The following is a 26,098-nucleotide window of genomic DNA, read 5'->3' on the forward strand; positions in this document are numbered from 1 at the left end:
TCACCAGACCCTGGCAGCCGTTCATTTAATAAATTCTCATTGGCCAGGCTCTGCTTTCATCAGCTTGGAAATTTCTGTTCAAAATCTTTTGCCTTTCATTAAATCTGGGCTGGTGTTTTTATTAATGCCAGCGAGGGCCCTCAGCCTGTTGCTCTGAGACATGCTGGTTACACTGGAGCACCCCTGAAGTCTTACAGAAATTGAGCCAGGGGCTCCTGAGGTAATGGGAACCAACAGGGAAACACCAGTTAAATACCTCCAAGTAATTAAGGGGTGTTCCTCTAAGCAGCTGACCCTGCCGGCAGCCCAGCTGAAGTCCCTCTACATCAATGCAGGCAGCGTGGGCAACAAACAGGAGGAGCTGGTAGCCACCGTACTGCTAGAAAGCTACAACCTAGTTGCCGTTACTGAAACTTGGTGGGACAAATCCCACGACTGGAGCATGGCTGTCAATGGCTTCAGGATGTTCAGGTGGGACAGGTGAGGAAGGAGGGGCGGGGGGGTTGCCCTCTACATCAAGAAATGGATCGATTGTGAAGAGCTGTCTCTGAAAAATAGCCACGAGCTGGTTGAAAGCTTATGGGTAGGAATCAGAGACCGGGGCAACAAAGGGAACCTTGTGGTTGGTGTCTACTACAGGCTGCCCGATCGAGGGGAGCCTATTGACAAAGTTTTCTTACCCCAGCTACAGGAGACGTCACGCTCACAGGCTCTCGTCCTGCTGGGGGACTTCAGCCACCCCGGTACGTGCTGGAAAAGTAGCACGGCGAGCTGTAGGCGATCCCGGAGACTCCTGGGATGCACTGAGGATCAATTCTTAAGTCAGGTAATAGCCCTACCAGAGGCGATGCGATACGGGACCTGATGGTCATCAACGCAAGTGAGGTAATTGGTGATGTCAAGATTGGAGGCAGCCTGGGCTGCGGTGATCATGCACTGGTGGAGTTTGCAGTCCTGAGGGATATGGGTCAGGCAGGACCCTGAATTTTAAGAAAGCAAAATTCCAGCTGTTCAAGGAGTTAGTCAATGGGACCCCCTGGGAAACTGCCCTCAGGGCCAAGAGAGCAGAACAGAGCTGGCAGATCTTTAGGGATGCTTTCCACAGAGCGCAAGAGCTCTCGATCCCCATGGACCATGGAGCGAGTCCAGAGGAGGACCACAAAGATGATCAGGGGGCTGGAGCACCTCTCCTATGAGGACAGGCTGAGAGAGCTGGGGTTGTTCAGCCTGGAGAAGGCTCTGGGGACACCTTATAGCAGCCTTCCAGTACCTAAAGGGGGCTTATAGGAAAGCCAGAGAGGGACTTTTTACAAGGGCATGTAGTGACAGGACAAGGGGTAACAGTCTTAAACTAAAAGAGGGTAGATTTAGACTAGATATAAGGAAGAAATTTATTATGATGAGGGTGGTGAAACACTGGAACAGGTTGCCCAGAGCGGTGGTAGATGCCCCATCCCTGGAAACATTCAAGGTCAGGTTGGACGGGGCTCTGAGCAACCTGATCTAGTTGAAGATGTCCCTGCTTATGGCAGGGGTGTTGGACTAGATGACCTTTAAAGGTCCCTTCCAACCCAAACCGTTCAATGATTCTATGATTATATGAATGCTTTCAATCTTTCCTTGGCACGTCACAGCCTGGCTCGCCATGGTGGGTTGGAGAGAAACAAGGGATATTTTTTTTATTGAAGTGAGAGGGAAAGCCTTGAACTCCTTTGGGAAACACGATGAAATCCTTGTCACTTCCAAGGTGTAAAAAACTTGCTCCCGCCACTAAATTAAATGAAAGGGGCAGGAGAGGGATAAAGATGTCTCTGTAAATCACTTGGAGCCACACAGTTCATTTCTGTTCAGTGTCTTTCATTATAGCAATCATAAATCAGCAGCTGGAGCCCAAGAGGGCAAGAAGGTGAGATTTATTGACAGGGGAAATTTGGGAGGGGAAGCGCTCAGAGGATATAGAACCATTTTTTTTGCCTCCAGCGTGGCCCAGGCTCACAGGTCTCTGCTGGCACCCTTCCTTCTTTGACAGCTCTCCAAAGTTTGCTGGAAATTTTTAGCATTTATTATTATTTTTCCACTTCCATACAGTTATAACCAGCCAGCTTTCACCCTTCGCCCTCCCTCTCTCACTGAGCAGCTGGAAGATGGATGCACCGACCATGCCTTGACCAAAGGACCTCAGCACAGAGGAAGGGGACAGTTAATTTACCCCTTTCCAGCCTGAGAGGGAGAAGGGAAAGCAGGGAGCATCATGGCCCCATTTCACAAGCAGGAGGTGCTGGGGACCAGCCAGGGGAGGGGGAGGCGACATCGGCTCTGCTGGGAAGATGCCGGTGGTCTTGCATGCGAAGATGAGGGGTTATCCCTGCTTTGGGCTGCCAGAAAGACCCTGGGTGGTCAAAATTGCACGGGTGGAAACAGCCCCTGGGCTTGTAGCTTGGTCCCCTCTTCAGAGGGCTAAAAGCAGATGCTGCCCAAAGCATGACACAGCGGTGATGCTTGAACTGCTGCAGAGAAAGGGGGCATTGCAGAAGGACCTAAAAAAAGCAGAGGTGTCTTCCATCAGGACAGGGGGGGAGAAAGCAGTCCCTGGAGCATCATTCCTGCTGTGCTGGTGGCTGCTTCAACCCTTGAGAAGAGGAAGAAATACCCCAATCCCCTCCATCCGCCAAGGCTGCTGGCTTGTTGGTAGATCTCCATTCTGAGAGCCTGGAAGACAGCCCAGCTCGTCGAGTCTGGCTGGTGGTGAAGGTGCGCAGCCGCACACTAGCTGTGTTTCAGGTGGCCTGAGATCGTATCAGCTGGGTGCAATCACAGTTGGCGTGGGGAGTGCTGCATCATGCCCTGCCTTGGAGGAAGGTGGAGAGCAACACTGGGAGTCAACTAAATATCGGGTCAGATAAGGGGAGGAGAGGAACATGGTCCTTCCTAGTCCCCGCAGTTGACTAATGGAAGCCCCAAAGCACGGGATTAGTGCAAGGAATACCAATCCTGGCTCCTTTTGAACCCCACATAGTCTCCAACATAGGGGAAACCATCCTTCTCCTGCTGGAGGATTTATGATGCCACTCCATCCGCTCCAGGCAGGGGCTAACTGCTGTGAGCCTCTGTGCTGTTACCAGCCAGAAAAGCACGGGGGAATGGAGATGTGGGTCTCCAGAGATCTCCTCTCTGGAAGGACCCTCAGCATAGGGGATTTTTCACTGTGGAGCCTTCATGGTCCCTGATGGACATTGATTTACACCTTCGTGCTCCTACTTGCTCTGAGGTATGAGCAGGGAAAAGCACGAATGATAAGAATGTAGGAGCTGCCTCCTCCTCGTCCTCCCCGCAGGAAAATGAAATTCAGCCTCAGCTACAAGGGTTCCCCTCGCTCCACCTTACAGGAGGCAGAAGAAAATATCTCAGAAGCTTGAAATATTTTGTTAGGGTTACCGAAAGGGTATGTCCAAGAAGCAAGATTTAGTGGAGAGCTTACGCAGGGTCTGCAGCGCTGAGCACCCCAGGGGCTGACTCTGTACCAAGGGACACTTGTTTGAGCTCCAGCCCTGCGGACCATGGGGAGAGGGTAAGTGACTCCAAACGCAGCTGGCGATGGAAGTAACAACTGGTAAATGGACTGGCAAAGCAGTTTTCAGAGCTGGAGCTGTTGAAGCTACACTAGAAGTGCGGGGTAAGACCAGGGAAAGATCCGATGGGTCTTCTTCAAGCCCTTCACCAGGTCTCCCTTGAGTTAGGGATGTAAAGAGAAACACGGGCAGTTGGTGTAATCACACTGAGCAGCAACTGTCCTTGCCCCCAGCACAGCACTGTTAAAAAAAATTATAATTCATTTTGACAGCTGCCAAATTAGCAGCATATTATACAGCATATTCAATTAGACAAGCTCCCGAGGGAGCAGGCAGAGGTAGCTGGGCAGCCAGACAATGCTGGGACATGACATGGTGCTTCAGGAAGGTAGTTTTAGAAATTGATGTGCATGCTCTGCAGAAAAATACTGGAAACTAGTCCCATTTGTTTCTAGAACATGTTTTAAAAAATAAAATAAAAAGGTGTAGCTGTTCTTGCAGTGGTTTCGCCAGCAAGTCAAACCTCTGCCAGTGGTTTCCAGCTTCTAGGGTTTCTAGGGCCCGTATCAGTGCGTTTAGTGGAGGACGGAGGCAGGGAGATGAAGGTCAGAGTATGAAACCAAACCATTTTGCAGCCTTTTTTTTTTTTTTTTTTTTTTTTTTAATACAGCTACTAATTTGGGGAGCGGGTGCTGGAGAATGTGAGCGGCCATGTATCTGCTGCTCTCATCTTCTATTGAGCCGGTAGCAGGTTGCCCTGGCTGCCTGTGCACTCTGTGATCATCCGTGGAGCATCTTGGCCTTCAGCACTCTACACGCTCAGCAGATTTGCAGGAGCAGCTATTTATGGACCTATTCTGCAGCCCCTGGAAGTCTTCACTGAGCTGTGCATCAAACTTTTAGCTAGCAAACTTCATATCCTCTCCTTCAGGCACAGGTTTGTATTAAAACACTGTCCCCTTATTTCTAACAAACCCATCATTCCTTAATTCAGCAGCTCCTTGTCCTACAGCATCTGTGTTGTAACTCCTACCACGTTCCTACTGGCCTGGGGGGAGGAATCAGGATAAAACAGTTGCCCTTGACTTCCCGAAACACTTGTGCATAAGCACAGTCTTCTCAGCTTCACCTCAAAGACCCAGCATGCGAGCAGAGACGTAGGACTCCTGGGTTCTGACCCAGTTCCCGTAAAAAAACCGCATGAGATGATAACACGAATCATTGGAATGTCTCTCTGCCTTGATTTACTGATGTGTAACACAGGGCTAGGACACAGCACGTGTGATAAGCACACAGCTACATCCTCCGGCTGGTAAAGCCATTTGCATTCACAAGGCAGCAACCACAGTTACTGATTTTATTGAACGTTGAATGTTTAATTTAAAAAAGGGAAATTAAACAGCTTGTTATACTCCCCTCTGTAAAACTCAAGACTCCGAGACTTGTTTGACTATGACTAACTTAAGGTGTTACTCTGCTGTAATCCAAACACGCTTCCTGCCAATAAAAACAGAGTTCCCTGAAACAGCCCTGCTTTTATCTGCCAGTCTATAAATATATAGGCACCAACTTACAAGTTCTGTACTTTCAGCCAAAAATAAACGCTCTAAACTAAAAACAACGAACTGCAAAGCTTCACAATCTGCTAAATGAAATGTAAATATTACATATCGGCAATCCAACAGCACTTCTGCCTTCAAACGTGGCCAGATGTTCCAAGCTTCGGGGTGCAGTAGACAAAGGGCAGGTCAGCATAATGCAGTTATTTTGGGGAACCTCGTAAATCAGGTTAGCAATTCGATCTGTGGTCTGCTGGGGAGTGGGAAGAGAGCAAGTGAGAGTGTATGGCAGTAAAAGCTTAGGGAGGAAAGGCAAGAAACTGAATATTTTGCTGAATTTACTTCAGCAAAATCAGCTTCTGCCTGGTATTTTTAAAATCCCATGTCCTACTTCCATGCAAGGTCCTTATTCCCTGGACCACACGTGTAACCCCACTGAACATGCCACACTTGGAAGTATTTGAAAGCTCAGGGCCCAAGAACTGATTGCAAAATAGGAGATTCTCTTCAAATGTTACTGTCTGATACAAATGCAAGTAAGCGAACCAATACCCTGATCACAGAAGAACAAATGATTTCTTTTTACAGCTGGGAAATAATAGTAACATATTTATACACCACCTGTACTCAGCTCAGCTCTATATAATCAAAATACAAATACAATTCCTGCACTGGGGAGCTTAACATTTAAGACTGTTCCTGTAAATATGAGTGGTTTGAATCACTGTGCTCACTCACTTAAGATGTACAAGGCTTTTGCAGGATTGCACACTTCAAGCAGAGGAAATTCAGTACAATTCAGGGATAATTTGTCATGTTCTGTTCTGTTTTATGCACAAGGGAGTAACCGCTCCAAGGGAAGAGTGGAGAGCTGGGGCTGAATGTGGAAGTGGTCTTGGCTTGGAGAACTGGGCAGGAATGGAAGCAAAAGGAAAGAGACACTGACTTGACTGGGGTATAACCCAACACCCACTGCCCTTATTTTCCAGACATATGCATGTACCCAGACTGCAATGCAGAGCAGAGGCCTATACTACCTTCCCCATTTAAGCAAGGAGGTGTGATCACCCCTAGCCCTGCTATGTACAAACCATGAGGTACCTTGTACGTATTCATTAACCACGACACTAGCAAAACTACTACCGCCTGTAAAACAGCGAAAACTGATACACTCATCAGTATCCATGTCAATCAACCATGCAGCCAGCTGTAACAGCCAGACCAGCTTCTGCAAAGATATTTATAGAGGCAAAACAGCCGTGGAGAGCCCTGTGGGATTTGCTGAAGAAACTGTGGAGGTTAGGTAGTTATTCAGTGGCAGTCAGGTACCCACCTCGCTGAACTGGCTTGGCAGAAAAACTCACTAAGGTTGAAACTGCGGCTTCGGCTGCCTGAACTCCTCCTGAACCCAGGCTACGGAGCAGCCTTGCTTTTTGTTCTGCCAAAATCAATGATAAAAAACTGGTGCCTTGGAAGAGCTGTTGTTCTTCAGCTTGAGGACACAGCCAGCTGCTATATGGAAAGGAAACTGCTTAATAAAAAGCTGAGTTCTTTTACAGGCTTCACTGGAATTTAAGGTCAGGCTATCTGAATCTATCCATTACTCACCATGAGCTGTGTGGCTTAGTTCAGTTCATCCTATTTAATCAACAAAAAACCTTGGCCACATTGCGAACATGCATGGTGAGGTAAACCACAGTTCTTCCACGGACATGACTCCACACTGCGGCAACAAGTCACATCTTCTTCTGTGCATGCAAAGACCTCTGAGGACCCACGCTATAATGCAAATAGCAAATGCCCCTCCTTGGGGGAAGCTGCTTGGGCAAAGGGGCCCTGCTATCTGTTCTGGAAGTAGATGGTAATGAAAATTAATCAGGACAAGCATTAACTCAAGAGTTTTATTTACTTGTCAGAGCTCTGCTCCACATACAGAAAAACAAATCTTCATATACTACTTACAGCTTCCGCTAGTTCTCAAAAATTGTGCTAATTTTTCTGATGACTCCTTACTAGGTTGTTTAAATACACTTGCAAATCAAAGAATTATGTCTCATCCCTTCAAAAAACCACACTTTATTAAAAAAAAAACCAACTTGGAACTAGTTTTCTCTCCCAACTTAACTCTGAATATTTCACAAAATCCCTCTTCAAAATAATTCACTAGTGCTACAATATAGACAATATTATCAGAGGCTCTGATGCTTCCACACCTCAATTAAATCTATAATATAGGAGGGGTAGGAAAGAGAGAAATTAATGGAAGATATGGTCATGTGGCTGTTAGGAAAAAAATCTACACCATTTCCCAGCTGAGACTGCCTGGGGAAATAATTTCTAGCTTTGGGAAATATAGAAATTACTTTTTAATAAAGTTATAAATAAATAACTTTTGGGGGGAGAGTTAATCAGAAATGGATTTAGAAATAATATTCAATAGACTTTGCTTTGTTGAAGAGAAATGTATCAAAATCAGTGTTCCTGTTAGACAGAAAGATTCAGTGTCATCATGAGAAAGACTTGGTTAGTAGTGGCCATCAAGGGTTGGTCCTCTTCCGCCCAGATGGGATTGGAGGGAGGACAGGTTTGGAGTGAGAACCTGGCCACTCGATGAGCTGAGGCACATGAGAAGAACCAGTCTTGGACTTGCTGTTTTTTCTTTGAAGATTGTCACTCAGGAGCTCAGTCTCTGCAGAAATTATAAATAAGTGAAGAAGCACTAAGGGGGTGTTTATTTCAATGAAAAGTCAAAATTTACCACAACGCATATCTGCAGCTGAAAACCCAGTGTTTTGGGGAGGGGTGGGAGAAGAGTAATATCTTCAGGTAATCATCTAATGACTGTTCTACCTCATACATATATGGAAGAGCAACTTTATGCCTAAGCAGTCACTATTTTTAACTTCTCCAAAAGTTCATTGAGAGAAAGCTGCTGTATTGAGTATGTTGCATTCACACTGTAATGATTCTGCCAGATCTTAACATTGCGGCTTATAAGAGTGTCATTACCAGCAGCACGAATAAGCTGCCCTGTCACCCAAATAAAGCTACTATAATTACAGTAAGACACACAGCCTGAGCAAAACAGTTACACTGGAATATGGTTCAAACCTTTCAATCTATCCACTCTATTTTCAGCTCCTCTTGGATCTTGATGTTCAGCTTTGGCTTCTTCAGTAAGGTGAGCATGGGGAACAGGGGTCTGAACCGGTAGACCTTCAGCAGCATGTGTACCAGCTGAGATTAGAAATTGTCCACTAGCAGGACCAGATTCTCTGGAGCTGAGAGAGGAAAATGATTCATGCTTTAAAATAGCAATAAAAAAAGCATATGCACCAGGTCTGACAGTATTACTGATGTTGCAGTCACACAACTCAGTCAAAGTAAGTCAGAAAGAAATCCAGTACTTATCAGTTACACAAAGCTTTTTCACACATTACAATTCTTTCAAAATTTCTAGTGCTAGCAAACACAACTACTACCTCTCTCAATTTTCCTTTATTGATTTAATTAATCACTCACACAGACAGGTTCAATAAAGAGGTTCATGCCACACAGTGCATCAGCTTCAGATCTGAGATCAGAACTCAGAGCTCCTTGTTTTCAAATCTGTGGTACAGCACTGCAGACAATGTTCTCTCTTGGTGAGTAAAAGAAAACAGGAATCGCCTTGAAAAGAAGTGTTTTTGTAGTACCCCAGTGACAACACAGACCATGAGCAGCCATTTACCAGTGAGTAGTACCCAAGGCACCTCTGACCTGTTACGTCTCTTGCGGAAAATCTAGTCAAAGCCAAAGCCTGAGTGGTCTGAGACCCTGAAAATGATAACAACCATGTTGTAGCTTGTTCTGATAAAGGCTTCCAATTTCCGTCTATATACTATCAATTTACTTCAAGAAAAGTAAGGAAAAGGCCTTGATTGATATGGAGAGATCAATAACTACCTATTTAATGCAAAACTGTAATACATTTCTGGTGCAATGCTTAAGACATTTCATAATGTCTCTCTTCATACAGAAAGGACTGTTCTAGTCTAGGTGAGAGAAACCGATTCATAGATTTATGAATCTGGAAGGAAGTTCAAAGATTATCCACCCTGACCTTATCCATGGTGCAGGCCAAAAGAATTTCATCCTGTAATTCTTGCAAGGAGCATTTTAGCTTGCAAGAATACTGTGATTACAGTGTTCTGGGGAAAAGAAAGTAAGTATTTCAGTGGTGTTTTAATAAATCCATACAATAAAAAGAAGGGATCACGAATAATGAGATAAAACAGTGTGGTACTCCCATAAGAAACAGGTAATTATCTTGTCACTAGATGTACTGTGGAAGTCTATGAGAATTTTGCCATTTCCTTCAAGGTAAAGGAATATTATATCCTGTAATGTACTGAGTGCTTGCGTCTTCCTCTGAGGTCCACTACATCCAGGGTTGCTCATCAAACACTGAATGCTCTAGCCAAGTGTTTAACCCTAGTCATAATCTCATTTTAACTGCCTGTAATACACATCACACATAACTGTGGTAGGGATAAGAAATTACTAGGAGTAGTAAATTCAGGCTCAGTATAAACAGCAGCTTGGACTCTTCAACAACATCTATTCCAATTTCTAAAAGGCTGACTACTGCTTTTGCTTCAGAGAACATAGTCACACATTTGCCTACAAATAAAGGCTAAAAATAGGTATCATATAGTTAGAATTAACCCTCTGTGGATCTCTAGCTGCAACTACATGAATGTACTATGTTAAAATCCAGCATTCTAAGGTGCTCAACAAAAAATCTTCATTGCCCTTCTCCCCAGCTTTCCCTTTCTTAAAAGGCAGAAGACAAAGTAAACTGTGGGAAATAATTTACATACCACTCAGCAGGGTGTAAAGGGAAAGCAGGCACCCAGGCTTTTCTAGTACAAGCATCACAGGAAATATTTAATTTAATTAAGGGTTCTTGTAAAAATACTCAATGAGAATAACATCAAAAATAAGTGGAAAACTAGAGCTTATGAGGTCTCTACCATCTAGATGTCCAAGGTATTTGGGAGTGGTTGGGCACAGGAGCTGAAAGCCTACCTCTTCTCTGTGCTTTTGCCAGGTGACCTGTAAATGAGTTTGGATAACTTATCTTTTGTCCTTCCCTGACAGCCTTAGCACAGAACAGAGAACTATTATAGGTGAAGCAGGCATGTGTCCTGACTTTAAAGTTTTCCCTCTAGTAAAACTTCCCAGTCAGCTAAATGGAAAAGAAATGAAAAATAGGAAGCTTAAAAAAAACCAGTATCACCCCATGGAGTAATGAGATAAATGGATTCTGTGTGCACTAGATACAAAATGTGTTAGTAATGAGTTGAGGAATAAAGCACTGGACTGCTATAGATACTATTTAGATTATGGCTGCACTGGACTGACAAACCCTAACATATATCACTGCACATGATATCATAATATTTCAGTTGATGGGTATTTTTCATTTGATTGTGTTTGGCAGGAATGGGGATGTGCAATTAAATATTTCAGACAGTTCTTTGTTAAATGCACTGGTCAATGGTAGGTGAGGTTTACTCCACCCTCAAACTGGCAAATAACGAAGGTACAGTAACAGATTAAGAAGTTAAGTTTCTACTCTCCAACTCAGTATATTTTGCCCCTCCTCTCTTCTCTTCTCCTCCCCTTGTAACCACATCATTTCAATATCCTTACAAACACTGCTACTGGTAAAAGTGAGTAATGAAATACAGCAGACAGGGACCTAAAAATTTATCATTGCCTGTGGTGAGTAGCAGCCCTTTAAAGTACAGTTGTAAGATAGATTGCCCTAAAGGACTGCTACTCACCAAAGGCAATGATAAATTGTTTAAGCCTGTGAGTGAAAACAAATGGAACCTCAGGCAAAAAAAATCCACACTTTCATGTGTGGGAGAGTTCAGCCTCCAGCAGAAGACTTCAAAAGACCATGGAAACTAACATGGTGTTTTCTTTTGTGAAATCAGGAAAGACTAGGTCATCATAGGTTATGTCCAAGGAGAAGACCTATGGTCTTAGCAATGAAAAGAAGCCATGGACGTAATTAGAAACTGTCCTGCTGAAAACTGCAGGTCAGTGGGCAGACCTCCAAACAAACCCTTTAATTTTCACTTTTGAGTAAATGCAATCGGGATCATCTATTTTACTTGTAGAGCAGAAGTAACAGAACAACTGCAGAACTTGAATCCACCAAGTATTAGTGACCTGAAGAATAATGATGCTGTTTCCACCGCAGCTCAAGCTTAAAAACTGCTAGATTTGAGAAACAATGCAAAAAGTTTGGGACCTGGACACCTTTTGCCCAGTGAGATATCAGACTAATTGGCAGTCCCTGATCTTGGAAAACTGTATTTCCTTCATTAACTCTGCCTGGAGGTCAATACATTCATGCTCTTACCCCTTGATGGCTTTTTTTAGTTTATTCTTTCTTCCATGCCAAATGTTGAAAGCATAAAATTGGAGAGAAAGAAAAAGAAAATATTAAAACACCTCAATATTCAAACAAAATCACTACAGGCTTTACTATAATACTTCAGAAATGTGGGATTTTTCTCACCAATATTTCAAATGCATCTACACAATAGCATTTCCATCAATCACACCTATAAGCAAATTTCTTCCAAACTTTCCATATTTCCCTTGGAAAAGGATTTGACAACATGACTCTATACAATTTTGCTGTAGGCCATGATGCATGCACAGAAAATGAATCAGATTAGCAGTTTGCTTTTTCTCTCCTCACAGTTGTTTTCCCACTGCGTTATTAAGAGTGCTAAGTGAAAACACTGCTAAAGTCAAAACACCAAAATGTGGTGGAGCGGAAAGACATATTTATTCCCATATGTGAAGGGTAAGACCTTTACAACTCATCATAGCTTCACATTCATTTGAGTTACAGGTCTTGCCTCTTACTGGTAAGGACAGATGATGCATAATCCCTCTGCAACCTATTACGCGCTCAGTTTCTCTCATACACTCACTCTGTTCCCCTTTCAGCACACTCCACCATGGCACAAATACTCAGGACAAATGAATCTGCAGAGGCCTACGGCTTCAACCTTTTTACAGCATGCTAATTAACTACTTGTAATTACAGTGGCAGGTAGTACATCACATAGAGGGAACTGGCAGTCTCTCTAGGATATAAAAGGAATGCTGAGATTTTTTTTCAACAGCAAGTTTAGCTAAGAATTCTGCTTAATAGATGAGGAATGAAGTGAAAGGGTTGAAATCTTATAAAGATGCTCAGCATTTCTCATCGGTCTGACTTAACATGAAAAGCTGCCTAATGTGTGTTTAGGAGGTTATTTAACAGTGATTTTTAAAAGATGTGAAAACATATAGGTGAAAAATACATGGTATGGTATGTTTAAATACAGCACGAAAGGTACCTCGGTTTGTACGGAATGAGAACAAGATACCAGACATGGGATTGAACCCACGATCAAATTCAAGTTTACCAACAGCCATACGGCATAGACATCAGCTCACTCGAAGTTGCAGCTTTCAGATGAGCTTTGTGGTAGGTTCCAAAGGGTGAGCAGAGCGTGGCTACAAGCACACACCTATTTCCTAGTGAGGATGGGGGATCTGGCGTGTTATGCTTCACTAGGTCATGCTGTGTGGCATCCGTCCGCTTCTGTGTATCCCATCTGGGCATGAGATCACAACAGATGGCCAGAAGAGGGGAAAAAGAAGCTTATCAAGGATACTGCATAGAAAGGCCGCAATGTCACTTGCCACAACAGCAGACAGGCTTGTTGGCAGCCAGAGCTCAGATGTACTTATAGAACAGGACCATTAGAGTAAGTCACAGCCATCTTGTAAGAGGCAATGCGGACATGCAGAGCAAGTCAGGAAAATATAGCCCACTTCATAGCTGAAGGCCTAAAAGACACTGAAGATGTAGCCTCTTCAAATCTTCTTCTATCTTCTTCTCTATACAAGCTTTAAATGAGATAGGCGTTGTCTCCCTCCCATACCTCAGAGCCTGTTTCGCTGTGGTACAAATAAATGAGGATGTTCATCACTCATGAGCAGAGATGCTGGACAAGATATGAAGCATAGCAGCAATGGCTGAGATAGATACTAAGAGAAGGTAAAGGCACTACAGAGCTATCCTGGTGGAGTCTGCTGTCTCATGGATGAGATATGAATTTGAACATCCTGATATCACCCAGAGCCTCCCAAATGGTATTCAACAGTAACTATGGTAATCCTCTAAAGAGAGAATGAAAAATAATTCTGACAGCAATATCTGGTAAATTTGTTTAAAAAACCAATAGTTATCACTCAAGTTCTGCTTTTCTATACCTGGACCAAGTTTCTTTCAGCATCTTTTTCCCTTCAAACATCTTCTTGATAGAAAGCTCTTGAAATTCCCTCTCTATGTATGTGAATTATGATGTCTTAATGAAACCATTCCCATGAACGAGAAGACTTTGTTTTATGCTGCAGCAACATGTGTTTAATAAGGCTGTTGGTGTAACAGATGAGACAACTGCATTTGCTTGGGAAATGGTTTCAGATCTTGCAGCATTAACCTTCATTCCACCCAGTGATGACCTGCTGTCTCAGAAACTGAACTCACCGGCTCTCTGGGTTAGTCAGGGGGAAGCTCTTGTCTTGGGAAGTGTGTATTGTTGGTTCTAGTAGTTGTTGATGGGAGCTGCTCGGTGCAGGAGTGACTGCCAGGTCCCTAAAATGATACAAAAAGAAAATAAAGTGCTTGTTACATGCATTTATATACTGTGACAGCTTAATTAGTCCTTAGTGAGTTCACAAGACCTGTTCAGATGGAGGGGAGCGTTATCTCCAGTGGGAAAGAAGCAGCAATAAGCAGTTGTAGGTAGTAATCCAGGCTCTGTTTATAGCCAATGGAGATGAACAGTTGCAGCTACAGTATGAATAAACTCAAGCTTAAGTAGAGATCTAAAGCAGGTTGGATGAATCACTCTCCACTGAGACAGAGCAATGTATGGCAACTTTTTCAGATAGAGACATTTTTATTAAAGACACCCAAGATCGGGTGAGATTAATCCCACCACTTGTGACTAACAAGGTGAGAAGTTTCATCTTCACTGCCATGCATAACACCTAAAAAAAAGCGTTCCTGGTAACTGCAGTGTTGACACTACTTTATTTATAGACTTGAACCACAGAGCTAAAACCAAAGAGATGCAGCACTGAAGACTGCCAAATATAAGAGATCCTTAATGAAATGCTGAACTTATAACTCTTGAAAGATTCCATACATCCACCCCCTGTACCAGAGCAATCCCACCAACACACCTCAGCTGAACTCTGAAAGAATCTGTTTATTTTTAAGGGCAATGAGCCTCTGTAACTTTTGCGTGTGCCGTTTTCTAGTTTCCCTAGGAGGCTTGTCAAGAACATTTTTAACTGCAGTAGCAACTGCTGAACTCTTGCTCCATGTGAGAAGCTAGGTTTTTAAGGAGGGTTCATATCTTTTCTGAAGACTTACTTCTACAGTTTGGAAAAAAAACCCCAAACTGTTAAGTCCTTCATCAAGCCCTCAATGACACCCATAGGCCATTAAGACAACAAGTACACCACTGCCACTTTCCCATAGGGAACAGAGAGGCTGGAATCTCAAACTGTCTTTTCATGCCTCCTTATCTTGCCAAAGCAGGACTGTTCCCCACTGTGGGTCTTCTGGTACTTCAGTGATGAGGCTTTTCCCACTCCTCCTCAGAATCAGTCCCTAGCCCAATACACTGTGCATTGCAAGCAAGGGTTTTCTACTCTTCATCTTTAAATTTCCCTTTCTTTAGTTTCTTCTTCTTATTAATACCTATAAATAAAGCTTCCCTAGTGTAAGGCCTCAAGCTGTTATTGCTTCACTCTCAAGGCTGGTAATGGTGTTTGTTTGTTATCGGCTCAGATCAAAATCTGAAACAATTACACAGGAGAAAGGGCCTGATTCCTTTAATGGCCCCCAGAGCTGAGTGCTCTCAGAAATCATTTCTTGTAAATCCACATCATGGAAATAAAAAAAATTAAAAAAGAAAAGAAGAGAAAAATCTCTCAGCAAAGAACTCTGTTCAATATATAGCACAGAAATACACAGCCTAACAATGGAGGTTGTAAGTCAAAGCAGAAATCTGAAGACAGGATTCAAGGTCATCCCTCTAAGGACTGGGTCACCACAGGAAAATGAACTCTACTTCCTGGAGCAAAGGTTTGGATTCAGAACCCGCGACCCACCGTCAGAAGCTATATCTCAGTTGATAAACTTAAACCAACGCGCCCAAAAGCTAAGAAAAATATGCATATTTAAAGGTGCTATAGGGATGTTTTTTCACCTTCTACCTCTGCACTAAATGTCTTCTTTACATTGCCTCTCAAGCGTTGTACTGTCATTATAGGTGTTTAGGCTCAGAGTGTAATTGAAATTGCACCAGGATGCCCCAGCTAGGAAAAAAAAAAAAAAAAAAAAAAAAAAGAAAAAAAGAAAAGGAGAACAGGCTGGAGAAGTTAAATAGCACCCTGTGAAAAGGCATATCCATGTAGTTCAGAACAATGTCCTAGTTTTGTCATTAAGAGGGGCATAGATTAAAACTGAAAAGCAAAATTACATTGAAGTCAGAGGTTGACTAGACAAGAGGGTCTGCAAGACATGCACGCAACCACATGCATGCAAATCTTACACTTACAGCAAGCAAATACAACCTGAGGAGAGTGTCTCAACCACAGGTAGACCATGGATTTTCTCTCTTCCCAGTTCTGGCAAGGAGTTCCAGTGAAACCGTAAAGTGTACGGATTTCTTCCAACTCAGAAAAGCAACACTGCATGTTATAAATTCTCCTCTCAGTGATGCCTGCTCTTGCTTACTCCAGTTCTTTCAGCAACATTTAGACAAAATCAAGAAGTTAATCATTAGCTAAAGGCCTGATCTGAAGGAGACTTCAACCCCTTATTTATTACCCTCAAACAAACAGACAACTAGTGAAATTATTCAGAGCAAACCACCAAATGTTGCCCATACATTATATTAGGCAATGAGACATCAAAATTACTTTAATTACACCTGCACACAGCCACAGGCAAAAAAATAAAGAGGCCAGGTTTTCAGTAATTTGGATTTAAGAATCTAAATTTATGTAGATAACCCTGCGGGGTTGCAATAAATAAAGTAGGTTAGATTCTTGTGTGACACCACTTTTAAAATTTTCTAATGCATACTCAGGAAAATCAAGCAATGTATTTCAGTCTGGATTAAAATGTGTAACGATGAGATAAAGCATTAAAGAATCTTTTAATATTTACAGATACACAAGAAATTCAAAACATCTAGTACCTCAGGAACTTTTTTGCATATATAATTTCTGGCATCAGTTTCATATATTTCATAGAATTTAGATTCACTCCTAGCTGAACTACAGTTCTCATTCTCTGCAGCAGCACTGCTCAAAAGCAAGCTGAGCTGCCTCTGCCCTCTATGATTTCTGGTCTGCAGCCACCTATTTACACTCCCAGTCCTCTCTCAGCATAATACCAGCACAAGTGGTTCTTCAGAGAGTCAGTGAAATTGATCTGGCTGAAAAAACAACCTTTTTGTTTGGCAAAACCTGATCTGTACCTTTATCTAATTCATCACTAAGCTGTATGACATTGGAGCCAGTGGCAGCACAGAGCGGGTAGTGGAAGAAAAGGAAGGGGCAGGTGTGTATGAGCCAGCACTGCCACTGAAGAAATACTAAAGTGACTGAATTCTTCCTTGTCACATGACAAAAAATGTCTGGACACAAAAAGCCCTACTTTGCACTGATAGCCCTTTTCAACCACAGAAATCAGGATACAAACCTCAAATAAATCACTGCTTTAATGGAGCTACTCATATAAATTAAAATTTAGTCCAACAGCTAAAAAAAAAATCTTCAATTCAAGCAAGACATTGTAGAAACTTCTAGATAATCATCCTGGTATTTCTATGTGCTAAAAATATACATAATCAATTACCTGCATATTTCAAAAATTTGTACTTTTGAAATTATAATCATCTACTTTTTAAAGTACTTGTCTTATTTTGCTTCAGGTTACCTGCAATGCCCTCAGAACAAAGTTCCATTCTATACCAACTCCATCCAGCATGGCAAGCATGGACCTTCCTCTTGTATTTCCCAATACAATTTGAAATTAATCTGCTTTAACGAAGTTCCTTCTCTCTATCCACCCCACTTTGCTCCAGGGTGTCATCTCCCCAGGGCCAGAACAGACAGAACTAATTGCATGCTTGCTTCTCCTAGTCACAAGTCCGTATCTTCAGTCAATTCAAACTCCACTGGAAGTTCAGAGTAAAAGTGAGGCTTAACATTGGAGTAACCGAAGCAGGGGTGCATATTCTTTTCTCTTCATTCCTCTAGAGGAGCAGTATTCCCCAACAATGAGTGCTATGGCAGCAAGCTTACTACATCAAGATTCATCAGCTGAAACCCTGTATAAGGCCGGATGCATTACCAGTGAAAGAAATCATATTTTACATAACAGCAGACTGATTAAGTGGACAAGGTACATTTATGCATTGCTGCTGACAATGAAAATAAAGAAAAGGTGTATCATGTTCTAAATAAAAATTCATCAGAACAAGGCTGATAAGATTAAAGCAAGAATAGACAGCAAGAGTTCTTTAAAACTGGATTTTAAACAGGCATGACCTATCCCATTTATGTAGCCAAGTAAAAAGAGAAATAAAAACCTCCAAATAAAATACAGCTTGAAAGAAAACAACTTATAACATGGATATTCCATAGGAGAGAGAAATCTGGGAAGCACAAAAGCCAAGATGGATCCAGACATAACAATGAAATGAGATGTTGAACCCAGATATCTAATGCAATAATGGCTGCACGAAAAGATTGGTGTAATTTTTGAGCAACATATGCAGAGACAATGAAGTATGGTGCCTCAGATGCAGGCTGTAGTGTCTTCTTTGCCAGCACTTCTTGCAGGGACACTTGAAATACTCTGGACTGATCAATTTTGAGAGTTAATTAACTAATTAGCAAGACTTTATAGTAACCCTCCTGAATTTACTAAGCATAGACTTACAGGGAAAGATGAAAAGACATTACAACATATATATAGTTTAAGAATGAACCATGGAGAGGTATAAAACAAGATAACAGTCTACCCCAAAATTATTTGGATGCTGCTGCTAATATTACTATGAATAATGACATAATGAATTACCTTGTGTCATCTCAGTCGCACATACTGTGTTGTGCAAGACATTCCTTGCTTAGTCCTTGATAAAAGCTAAAGAAAGCCACATGACCTTACATTTCCTATGGGCTAAGAGTGTGCACAAAGATGGTGACCCCAGCTAAAATGACATGCAATAACCATTTAAGCCACTCATGACCCAGGTCCATAGTTATATATTGAAAGAAGAAACCATCAAACCCAGGTGAGCTTTTCCAAGGTGAAAGCCGCTCTCTTATGGGTATTTAAAACTTGATTAATTTCTGTATAAAAAACCATGCTCAATAGAACAACCATACACTTGCTGCTGGACTGGACTATATGACCTACCAGGTTCTCTGCTATCTAATTGCTACATTCATTCTAGGATTTAGATGCTCTCTCAGAATTTCAACCATTTTATAGCATTCATATTTATGGCACCTCTTGACTTAACCTCTTGCATGGAATGGGGTGTTGTCTACTCTTGCCTCCAATTCTGCCGAGCGCATCTATCCCTTGAGGCCTAGTAATTGCAAATGCTGATTGGGGGTGACAGGATTTTCTCTCACCTGCCTGACAGCTCTGCCAAAGCAGTCTGATACTTAACTCCAAAATCAGCTTCCAGCGAATAAGTATAGTGGAATAAAGGGAGCAAAGAGCAACAGACTAAGGCAGACTCAGAGGAACAGTTCACACTGCAACACTAAAACAAACCCAAAATATCTAGCAAAAGAAAACACTGATTTCCATTTTTCTTCTCATTTCAACATAATTTAAAATGAATGAATCAGCTACTTAAAAAAAACCTTTTCTCTAAGTAAAGATTTGGAAAATGCATCATAATTATGCATCTCTGCCTGTAAGCTTCTGCCATTGGTTTTCTAGAGACAGTTTAACTCAGTAGGTTTTTTCTTCCTTCTTGCTTTTTTTTTTTTAAATAGTCAATCTCTAGACTTTGTCATTGGAATGATTTTCATCAACGCATCTGGTATGTACAATTGGTGACTGCATTTGTACAGGCCTGAAATGAGCTGAAAGGTGTGAACTTTCCTATTCCTTCTGATGATTGCTGATTTAGAGGCCTATGTGATACTTTAAATGTCAACACTGTGAGCCTTTTCATGGCAGGTAGGAAAAGCAAGCAAAGAATTCAGGTTAGGAAGATTTACACCAGGGGAAGGCAGGAGTGCTATAAAGGATCAATCAAAGAAGATACATTGAATTCACAGAGTTTTAACACCTTTTTTGCAGGGCTGTGACTATGAGGAAGAAGAAGGAAGAGAGACAGTCAAGATAAGATAGGATCCATTTTCTAAAAAAAATAAATAAATTAGGAAGTAGAATCAGCTTTCAGAAATTCTACTTTAAACAGAGATCTCCACAGAAGATGTACTGCAGCAAACAACCTTGTGCTGAGCACGGCTGTGACTTTCCAACACTAATTACTAGTAGTGCTAAAAAACATGTCAGAGACTGTGAGCTGCCAGAAAAACGATCCTTTTTTGCTCTCTCAGAGAAGACACATATAATAATTTCATAGCTTTAGACAAGTTACTTGTGGATGGCTCTGCCTCATACATTTTCGATATATATTTTGGGACTGCTGCACTCCCAAGTCAGAAGACAGGCAGTATGTGATATATTTGTTGGCTAGATTTAAAAGTGATAGAAAGGAGAGTTGTCTATGAGATTTGCAATCCCTGACAATTTCTAATCATTCACCCTTAAAAGCAGTGGAGAAGAAATCTTAAACAGGCATTTTTCACTTTATTGAAAAGGACTTGGCTGAAACCACTCTACATTACCTTTGAAACAGCTGGACACGTGCACTAGGTGCCTTCCCTGACAGAGCCTGACGTGCTGCAGAACGCCGCCTTTGGAGAGAAGCTTCTTCCTGATAAAGAAACACGACCAACTTTATACAGCAACTTAAAAGTATATATGGTAACTTAACTGGCTGTGATATTCCTCTCTTTTGGTAAGACTCTAAAGTATATGCATTTATACATTCTGGGGAAATAGCAGAGCACCATTACAACTAACAAGGTGCTAAATATGATTCACCAATCTACACAAACCAAATTTTGGTCTGAAATCTTGCTGGCTTTGAAAAATTACTATCTTCATCTCCAGTGAAGCTCCATTTCTTCATAGCAGTCAAAATGTGCCAGGGTGTAGCAGGAAGGAGTATCTGCAGAGAAGCGCTTTTGATGCATCCCAACCTTCCAATATGTTAAAGCAGGGATAATTCTAGCTATGCTGTTGTCTTAAACTTCTTTTCACCAACAAGGAACTCAATTCAGAAGAATTTACCTCCGCTACATCTTAAATACAGTGTCTCCTTGCTCCAGCAATGCAGAAAACCTACCTTACCAACTCTGTGTCAACCAATATTCCCCCCTCAAAGAAGGAATTACCTTTTGCAAATTTCAGTTAGTTAAAATGACTTTGTACAATGAACACATTATGATCTCAGCAGACTGGAAAATGTGGTCCCAAGTTTTAAGGGCGAGTTAATTAACATGTGCTGTAGGACAATGTAATTTCTCAGGTCAGACAAATGCAGCACTACCATGTGCTTAAAAAAAATAAAATGTAAATCACAGAGCAAAGTTATTAAATCCTGCTTTGTTATCAACTGATAGGCATTGATAGTTATCAATTTAATAGCTAAATCACATGTTTGTAACAGAGGTGTTTTGTCATGGTATGAGCAATGAAAGAGAATATAGTTAATCTGCTGAATGCTCACATTATGACTATTGTGAATTCCTTCGCTTTCCTTCACTATTTATGCTAAGTAAGGCTCTGCTTAGATGCTCACTGAGCTTGTGTCTTGTTTTGCTTTCTTTTGGTAAAGATATAATTCTGACCTTTTTTTCTGTGTGGATTACAGGTATAGGTACCTTTCTGTTCATACCTCTTATAGTTAATTACAGCCATACAAAATTAGTGCAGGGTTGGCATGCTCACAAGGGATAAGGCTACAAGGAATCAGATCTGCTGTCTTTCCCTGAGCAGCAGATCCTGCTTCTTATTTTGCTTGTGGATAATTCACATTAATTTCTTCATATTTTTCATTTTCCAGTTCTACATGATGGGAGTGGAATGTGGTTACTGCAGTGACAGCACATTATTTGGGTGCCAAAAGCACAAAAATCAGTTGCAGTCCCAAATGCAACAGTTTAGACAAAATTTTACATTAAGGCCACAGACATATTTATATTCTTCTCATTAAATATGGTCTAAGAGGCATCTGTGTTTCACCTTGAACATTTTACTATGTTGACACTTCAGCTGATGCTGTAAAGCTTCCTCTGCATGTAAAAATATATTGGAAACTTAGTGCAGTACATAACAAAAAGGTATTACCAGCACTGAACAAGGACACTAATAAGAAAGAGAGCCTTGCGGCCACTAAGTAAGTTAAACCCAAGGTAAATGATAGCCTCCTTCATCATAAACCAGTTCTCCCTGACATGACAAAATGTAAACTTTCAAAATAAAAATAAAAAAGATAAAATAAAAAGTAAGAAAGATAAATTGCTGGGGTAGGAGCGATGGCAGAGTGCCACCAAGGTAAGAAATATTCTGGCTTCTCTCTCATATTAAACTAACAAACCTTTGGATGAAAGAAACATGAAAATGAACACCACTTGTGACATGTGCTGAATTCTGTATGGCTTGAAAAGAGGTATTTCATTTCAGAAAACTGAAATATGGGAGGTTCCCTATTTATGTCAGCCATTTTACAATCATACTGTTCTCCACACCTAAGACAGCCTTTTTTAAAGCCTGGGAAATGGGGGCAGGTGGGTCTGTTACTTTGCTCCATCTACAGCACTAATTCTAAACATCAGAGGTAGTTATAAATACAGAGATAGTGGCAAAATTGTACAGCAAGTCATGCCTGCCAAGCCATCATTCATCATAATGACATCATAACCCTGGAATGGAACAAAGTTTAAAGCTTTCATTTTTCTTTTTCTTTTTCTCCTGTCGTTGTCGTATAAAAAGAGCATTAGACACATCTGCTTCATAGCCCCAACTCCCCCACTGCCTGCAAGGAGAATAAATGCCTTTAGGGAAAGGACTATTAAGGAGAAGTAAAAAAAGAAAGAGAGATGAAGCTGAAGTTGCAAGAGGTTATTTGAAATCCAAGCACATTGTTGAATCTGTTGATTGAAAAAGTAAAAGCAGGTGGAAAATGTGCTTAAATTTGATCTCTGGCAGTCATCACTAGCATACACTCTGAAAGGCTTGGCTGAATGAGTTTTTCCACTGCCACAGGATGGCGTTCATAGGTAGTCTTCATTGTCCTATTAACTGCATCTAACTATTTCCACTGAATAGGGTAGTTTCATATCTTGTTGCAGAACTGAGAGATGATATTCAGCTCCCTTACACCAGTACACAATTGAATGAAATCAATTGGGATCAACAGATTTATTCTGGTGTAAAATTGAGCAGAAACGACAGCTTGTCCTCTCATCTGAGTTCACCTGCCGCATTCTCATCAATCTGCCTTTAACTTTGGGGAACTGGTATATATTGTTGAAATGAAAGATGGCCAGAGAACAGGAGCCAATCTTCTCTGGAGAAAGAAAGGTCTGACTAACATGTATTTTTTGCATACAACTTATCATTTCTGTCTAAGGTTAGAGTAAATCATCCTTACCACAGAGCCCAGTTGTGCAGCAAGATTGTCCGGGATGCCTCCTGGATAGTTTTTGGCAGAAGAGTCCAAGAACTCATTGACAGATGAAGACCAAGTAGTTCCAGTAATTACGCTGCCGGGTGACAATCTTTGCTCTTGCAAGAGCCGTATTCTTGAACCTAGTGTGGGAAAGACACTCTTCAACAAAAATATTCTGAACACCACTTTGCTTACAGCAAGCAGAAACTACTCATTTGCAACGACCATCAGCTGGCTTTTGGCACAGTTCTGGATTTGCAAAAGATAACTGTGAAAGTTATAAAAAAGATATAAACTACACAGTTCCCTCAAAGCTTTTAAACCCTCCAAATACTTCATAGGCATAACAAGTTTACCCTCCCTGAATAGTGAGGCAAATGAAAGTTATGAAAAATCTAAAAAAACCACCCCTACATTAATGGACTAGAAAAAAGTGCTTAACCATGTGTAAATGAGCTCATTTTGTTAGGGATGCTCTGATAGGCACCGCTGTTATGACCTTTAAGCTAATTAGTCTACCTACTTAGAAGTTGTAACCTTCTCAGAGCTCTTGGAATGTGATGGGGAGTTGGAGTAGGGCACTTTTTCTTCTGTTATTTATCTGAATTTCTGTGAACAAAAATCCAAAGACTTGCACCACTGCTGGAATCAAACATGAATGTGAGCCAGAAAGCTGAAGACACAGCTAACTCACTTTAAAAAAAAAAAAATTAAATTGAAAAAGTTCTCTAAGATGGAATTCATCCTGTCTGTAAAATTGTATCTAAATATGAAATTAAGTCACAGAAAAATTTTTATAAATATTGGTACATGACAGACTTTGCAGAAATCCAGTCATACGAAAAGTTTAATTGTATTGTGTGTCATATCAAAGCACAAGAGCTCACAACCTAAGAAGTCATGTACAAAGGCAGAGGATGGGAGGCAGAGAGACATCCCATCCACATGCATGTTCATATACTAAATATGGTTATTTTTCTGAGCATATGCCTTTATAAAAAAGTTTCAACAGTTGTCAGATGACTCTCAGCCTACCCACTATATACTGCTAGTTTGTAGCTGCCAGAAGATCAGAGGAGATGAAACTTAAGATTGGTGGGTTCTGTTTCAGGCACAGTAAACTACTCACTTGGACACTGAGTAAGTAGTAGAGTCTAACCTTCAGGGGTGCAGAGCTTCACACTGCCAAAACTTCAGTGGGATTTCTGATGCCCAGCATCACAAATAATCAGTCTTTGGCATAAATGTCCCTTTCCTCATTTGTAAAATACAAATAGTAACACATACTCCACAGGTCTGCTGTGAGATATAATTAAGAGTTGTAAAGTACCGAGTTCCATGGATGAAAGCTGCTAATGCAAGTACAAACCGTTATCAGCTCTGAAATGTATTATACTTCTGCTATAAAAAGTTTTTAAAAAGGAGAACTTATCTATTTTCTCCTAGTATTTTTACTCAATACATGAGCAAAAGATCTTGCACAGCAGTTCATTAAAAAAAGAATTAAGAACCTATCATAATCTCACACAACCAATCTTCCCCCTGCTACTATCTTACTAAAAATGTCCATATTAAAGACAACCTTGGGGCAAGTTTTTTAAAATAAATTATTTCACACAGTCCATAAGAAGAGATGATCTCTAGAAATAGGATAGTTAAATTTATTTAAACACCTATAAATGAAGCTCTAAATGAATTTAATGGTGCATAGTAAATTTAAAAGTTACTTTATGGACAGCAAAATTACCAAAATTTAGCACTATTAATGAAGTTTCTGTAACTAGTGACAAGTCACTCACTGAAAGAACTCAGAACTGCTGAGGAATACAAACAAAGTCTTTTAAAGGAACCTCAGAGACACACGTCTGTATCTTCAAAAATACCATGATTATATATAAATCTTTTATCTTTAATCCTCCCCCTTTTTCTTCTTTCCTGATAATCTAGTTAGGGTTTGGTGGGTTTTGTTGCCTCTCAGGACAATCCATTTCCAGAGTTTTTAAGACAAATAAGCAACAATATTACAGTAAATAAGGCAAGGGAGTCTTCTTTCTCACTTCAAACAACATGGAAGCTCTGGAAATGAAAATAAAATCTACATAGTTTAAGATTAAATAAGATTCTTCAGAAAGGTCCTCACTGCTGTAGCACTGAGATGCCACAATATGTGTAGAAGCTTTTTTCTTGTCCACTGGGAAATCAGTATTTATTAATTCTTTCAGGAAACAAAATTACTTGAAATGATGAACTGATGAATTTTACACTATCCTTCATTAACATTTTCAGACATTTTTGCCTTCCCTTCAGCTACTTTTATTTGCAGCCTTCTGAGCCACACAAAAGGTCATGAATTTTGGCTCTGTGTTACTTACAAAACTCATTAACCCTTCTGTTGTAACGTGTCTAACCAAGACAGCCATAAACCACAGAGGTTCTTGGCGTTAGAGGAAAGAGTTCACATATACGAGCTTCCTCTTAGTCCATGCTGTGCAACATCTTACTACTGTAATGTTTGTTTCTTATTTCTTTTTCTCCAGTATTTCAGAGATCATATTCTGCTTTCATCCCAGCTGGTAACCTGCTCTGTCTGGAGTAAATTCAAGGGTTACAGCTGAGCTCTCACAATATGTTAAGCTAATCTTAGTGATGCTGCCTCTGACAAGAATACTCCTCCTTTCTTCCTCCACAGGCAGCCATGAAGCTCTTCTCCCGCACCCTTCCCTCCTTGAGCCAATTCTATAGCTGCATGATGAGTTTGATCAAGGAATTGATCCATCTGCAAGTTGTTGTTTTTTTCTTCCCTAGGTTAGTTTTTGGATGGAACCATTCCCTGATCCAGATTACACATGACTGCACTATCAGAGGAATGAGAGCAAGGGGGAAACTAGAAATACATAGGCATGAGAGGCAAGATGGGCATGACCACTTTTTGCAGCAACATGCACTTGGATTAGCTGGAAGTGATCATGAGGCTCCAGCCTTAGTCATTCAAGGGCTAAAAGGCTTCTGTTAAACACACTACCAATCATTTGGTCTTACCCTACAG

General features: G+C 41.1%; 1 protein-coding gene across 5 annotated transcripts in view; it reads right to left on the reverse strand.

The window, feature by feature from the left end:
• Window positions 1–7,015: 7,015 nt before the first annotated feature.
• Window positions 7,016–26,098, reverse strand: part of LRGUK (leucine rich repeats and guanylate kinase domain containing) — a 53,756-nt gene continuing 34,673 nt past the window's right edge. For 2 of the 5 annotated variants that reach the window (XM_069801528.1, XM_069801533.1), the window contains exons 16-22: window positions 23,035–23,192; window positions 20,162–20,250; window positions 19,597–19,668; window positions 13,740–13,847; window positions 11,547–11,576; window positions 8,240–8,409; window positions 7,016–7,817 (exon numbers count right to left, since the gene is read on the reverse strand). In XM_069801528.1, the coding sequence (XP_069657629.1) occupies window positions 7,666–7,817; window positions 8,240–8,409; window positions 11,547–11,576; window positions 13,740–13,847; window positions 19,597–19,668; window positions 20,162–20,250; window positions 23,035–23,192 (779 nt within the window). In that variant the 3' untranslated portion in view covers window positions 7,016–7,665. The remainder of the gene's footprint in view (window positions 7,818–8,239; window positions 8,410–11,546; window positions 11,577–13,739; window positions 13,848–19,596; window positions 19,669–20,161; window positions 20,251–23,034; window positions 23,193–26,098) is intronic. The other 3 variants (XM_069801530.1, XM_069801529.1, XM_069801531.1) reach the window with 3 other exon arrangements.

This window comes from Haliaeetus albicilla, chromosome 14, assembly GCF_947461875.1.
Source record: "Haliaeetus albicilla chromosome 14, bHalAlb1.1, whole genome shotgun sequence".
Taxonomy (NCBI): domain Eukaryota; kingdom Metazoa; phylum Chordata; class Aves; order Accipitriformes; family Accipitridae; genus Haliaeetus; species Haliaeetus albicilla.